Raw genomic sequence first — 4,738 nt, 5'->3', positions numbered from 1 at the left:
AAGGGAGAGGAGGGAAGGGAAGGGGAGGAAAGGAGAAGGGAAGAGAAGGAAGGGTGTGGATGAGAGAAGGGAAGTGAAACTTCACTGCTTTCCTATTATCATTATTCCTATCGGCGTTTTATCTATTATCGCCGCGACTACTGTTTCTCCACACTCCTTTCTTCCCCCTGACAGCGCGTTTCATCACCCTTGGAAGCAGAAATAAAAATACACATAAGAAAACACATCCTCACGTCAAAATCAACTCAATCATCTTTTTTTAAAAACTTCTCTCAACAATTCCTCACATTTTTTTTCACTTTTACAACATCTCATCATCAACACCTTTTCAACATCAAACATCATTTCTTGAAGACCATTCTCTCCATTAAATCTACACGGATATTCTTTATTCTCCCGTTCGCTTCTTCTCCCCCTGCTCCACCTTCTCTCATTCTTTTATTTATAGTTCCTATTTTTTTCGTTTTTCTTTCTCCTGACAATCTTCAATCATATTTACGCGTCTGTTCTTTTATTTCCCTTTCGCTTCCACTCCATCTTTCATTCTGGCTCTTTTATATTCCCTTTTTCGTTCTTATTCCCGAGAGGGAGGGAGAGAGGAAGTGAGAAGGGGAGAGTGAGAGAGAGAGAGAGAGAGAGAGAGAGAGAGAGAGAGAGAGAGAGAGAGAGAGAGAGAGAGAGAGAGAGAGAGAGAGAGAGAGAGAGAGAGAGAGAGAGAGAGAGAGAGGGAGAGAAACAGACAGACAGAGAGAAAGAGAAAGAAAGAAAGAGAGACAAACACAGAGAAAGAAAGAGAGACAGGCAAACAGAGACAGACAGACAGACAGACAGCGAGACACTCCTTCCCGACCTGACAAACACGGCTTGACTGACGGCACAATGGCCACCAGATGTCTCTCGCCTCTGTCTGCCCTTCCGTGGCTTTCCTCTTCGCCGGACACCTCTCAAGACCCCAACCGGCCGGGTCTTGAGATCGGTGTCTTAAGTCTGGCTGTAAAGAGGGGAGGGAAGAGGGAGGAGGAGGAGGGGTAGGGGAGGGAAGAAGGAGGAGGGGTAGGGGAGGAAAGAGGGAGGAGGGGTAGGGGAGGTAAGAGGGAGGAGGGGTAGGGGGGGAAAGAGGGAGGAGGGGTAGGGGAGGAAACAGGGAGGAGGGGTAGGGAAGGGAAGAGGGAGGGGTTGGGGAGGAAAGAGGGGGAGGAGGAAGGGAGGAAAGAGGGAGGAGGGAAGGGGATAAAAGAGGGAGAAAGGAAGGGTAGGAAAGAGGGAGGGGGAGGAGGAGAGGGAAGAGAGAGGAGGGGTAGGGTAGGAAAGAGGCAAGAGAGGTAGGGGAGGAAAGAGGGAGGAGCAGGGAAGAAAGAGGGAGGGGTAGGGAAGGAGAGAGACAGGCAAAGAGAAAGAAATTGAAAGAGAGAGAGGAAGAAGGATGATTGAGTGAGAGAGAATGAGAAAGATACAGATATAGGGAGATAGAGAGATAGAGACAGACAGAGAGAGAGTGTGTGAAAGATAGATAGATAGAGAGAGAGAGAGAGTGAGAGAGAGAGAGAGAGAGAGAGAGAGAGAGAGAGAGAGAGAGAGAGAGAGAGAGAGAGAGAGAGAGAGAGAGAGAGAGAGAGAGAGAGAGAGAAACCAATCACACTCTAAGAACAAAGACAAACATAGACAAAAGACAAGGCTCTGTGGCCGACGGGCAAGAGGGGAAAGAAGGGGGAAAGAGGGGACGAGGAGAGGGGGAAGAGGAAAAAAGAACGAATGAGGAAAAAAGAAAAGTAAAGTAAAAGAGAGGAAGAAGAAGAGGGAAAGAAAGGAAAAAAAGAGCAGGACGATGAAAGAGAGAAGGAAGAACAGGAGGAAAAAGAGGAGAAGGAGGGAGGAAGAAGGGGGTGGAAGAGGAGGAGGAGAAGGAAGAAAGAGAGGAGGAGTGAAGAAGGAAGACGAAGTAGAAGGGGAGGAGCAAACAAGGGAAGAGGAAGAAGGAAGGTAGTCAAAAATCACACACACACACACACACACACACACACACACACACACACGATTCAACTGCCATATTGCCCGAACGTGTTGTCTTTAACAAAACACCTGCCATGGTCGTTTTCACCTTCGGAGGAGGGGTGGGGGGGTATGAGGAGGCGAAGGGGGGAGAGGGGTGGGGGAGTTGTCGGGTGGGGGGGGGGGGGAGTGGGGAGTCCAAACCCGTGATAAATGTTGTAATAATAATAATAAAAATAATAATAATAATAGTAATAACAACAATAATAATAAAATATTAAAAAACGACAAACTTAATGGTACACAAAGAAGATAGATGATAGAAAAAAATATAAAGAGAAGAAGGAGAGAATAAGAGGGAAGCGAAGGAGGGAGGGGGAAAAAAAGACAAGAAAACGCCGGTTTTAGAAAGTCGAAAGTCACGTATAAGGAAGGAGTAAATTAGCATGGGGGAAGGCAGGGGAGGGAGGGGGAGGGGGTTGCATTCACGGAGGGGGGAGGGGGAGGGGGGTTGCATTCACGGAGGGGGGAGGGGGCAGGGGGTTTGCATTCAGAGGGGGGAGAGGGAAGGAGGGAGGGGGGGTGCATTCAGGAGAAGGGGAGGGAGGGAGATCCTTCCATGGGGGAGGGGGGAGGGGACTGCTTCAATAGGAGAGGGGGAGGGGGTTGCTTCAATGGGGGAGAGGGGAGGGGGGAGGGGGGAGTCTCAGCCGGTATGTTTATAACAAAAGAGAAGAGAGAGAGAGAGAGAGAGAGAAAGAGAGAGAGAGAGAGAGAGAGAGAGAGAGAGAGAGAGAGAGAGAGAGAGAGAGAGAGAGAGAGAGAGAGAGAGAGAGAGAGAGAGAGGCAGGAAAAGGATATGATTTCGTCCATTCTCATTTCTTTCAATTCCTGAAAATCTTCCTTGTTTTCAATGTCACCAAAACAATTTTAACAAACAAATGGATAACGACAACTACGCAAAAATACTAAAACTAACAAACAAACAAATACTACTACCTCACACACACACACACACACAACCCCCCACACACCCACATACCCCCGCCCCACCCACATCCACACACACAACCACACCCCCGACACCCACACACCCAAACACACACCCATACACACACACACACACACACACACACACACACACACACACACACACAAACACACACACACACCCCAGCCATGCAAATGTACTTACACGCACACACACAAGAGAACTGTGTGGCTGCCTCACTCACGGACATTTCAGAGTACTTACATGTCTTTCTGCTGTGTGAAGGGGCCCGACCATGGAACGGAGAGGGAGCAAGTGTTAGTCTTGTGCACATTCTGGTTCGAACATAGCATGGATATCTACAATAGACTCTTAAATATAAAGCACATTTATGGACACACTAACTCCTTTGCAAAACATTGGAGCCTTTGTAACATTTAGAGTATTATACGTACGTATGTATGTATGTGTATATATATAAATATATGTATATATACATATATATACATATATATATTCATATATATGTATGTATGTATATGTATGTATATATGTATTTACACACATATATATATATATATATACATACACACATAAATCCTACTTCTTTCCTTTTCCAAAAGCTAAAAACAAGAGTTCATGTAAAATGACCTGAAAAGGCACACTTAACAACCTGCCATTTACCTTAACGTCTAAATTGGTGGTTCTGGTTGCACGTTACCAAGGTAATTGCAAGAACGTCAACACGGCGATGAAAGACAAACATGACTGTCACGAACAAATATACAAAAAAAAAAGATGATGATGATAATAACGATGGTCGAATGTCACGCTGAACAATTTTGATAAGAAAAACACTAATGATAATGATTATTAATGCAAACGCTTTTTTTTTCTTTTTGGTCACATAGCTTTTTGTCTTTGCATGTCTACGCCTGAGGGACGGGCGCACGCACGCACACAGACACAGATAAACACAGACAGACAGACACACACACACACACACACACACACACACACACACACACACACACAAAACAAACACACAAACACACACAAACCCAACCACACTACTCCCTCAAACTTGAAAAAAAAAAAAAAAAACAAGCACGCACGCTTTTCCATTCCACCATCACTCACCCACTCCCCACCCACCCCAAAGCGACCCAAGCCCTCCCACCCCAGCGACTCCAAAACCCTCCCACCCACTCCACCCACCCACCCACACGCCCACACGCCCACCAACCCACACTCTCGATCACGAAATATCGACGGACCTCGCAATAAACCCATTCGCGGAGAGGTAAACCGCACACACACCTCGCGGGTTTTGCGGCGGACGAAAACAAATAAAACAAGAGAGGGGGGGAGGGGGGAGAGGGGGAGGTGACTGTAAAAAAAAGGCACATGAACAAAAGGAGAGAGAGGAGGAGAGGGAGAGAGGGAGGAGAGGGAGAGAGAGGGAGAAGATGAGAGAGAGGGAGGGAGAAAAAGATGGGTGGGAGAGGGAGAAAGGGAGAGAAGGAAAAGGAGGGAGTCGGAAAGGTAGAGAGAGAGAGAGAGAGAGAGAGAGAGAGAGAGAGGAGAGAGAGAGAGAGAGAGAGAGAGAGAGAGAGAGAGGGAGAGAGAGAGAGAGAGAGAGGGGCATGTGCATGTGACCTTAGAATGACACACAAGAGTAACCTTTTGTCTATAAAGTAAAAAAAAAAGTAAAGAGGCAACCTTTCTCCCCTGTCCATGAATAAATAAATAAATTAA

At 46.6% G+C, this 4,738-nt stretch overlaps 1 protein-coding gene across 1 annotated transcript in view; it reads right to left on the bottom strand.

Annotated features, from left to right (window-relative positions):
- The window catches only part of gro (TLE family member transcriptional corepressor groucho), a 51,997-nt gene extending 48,720 nt beyond the window's left edge, over positions 1–3,277 (bottom strand). Inside the window, exon 1 of the mRNA XM_070134412.1 lies at positions 3,245–3,277. Coding sequence (XP_069990513.1) covers positions 3,245–3,277 — 33 coding nt within the window. The remainder of the gene's footprint in view (positions 1–3,244) is intronic.
- Positions 3,278–4,738: the final 1,461 nt, after the last annotated feature.

Source organism: Penaeus vannamei, chromosome 19 (assembly GCF_042767895.1).
Source record: "Penaeus vannamei isolate JL-2024 chromosome 19, ASM4276789v1, whole genome shotgun sequence".
Classification (NCBI taxonomy): Eukaryota; Metazoa; Arthropoda; class Malacostraca; order Decapoda; family Penaeidae; genus Penaeus; species Penaeus vannamei.
This window is presented reverse-complemented; position numbering and strand designations above follow the sequence as displayed.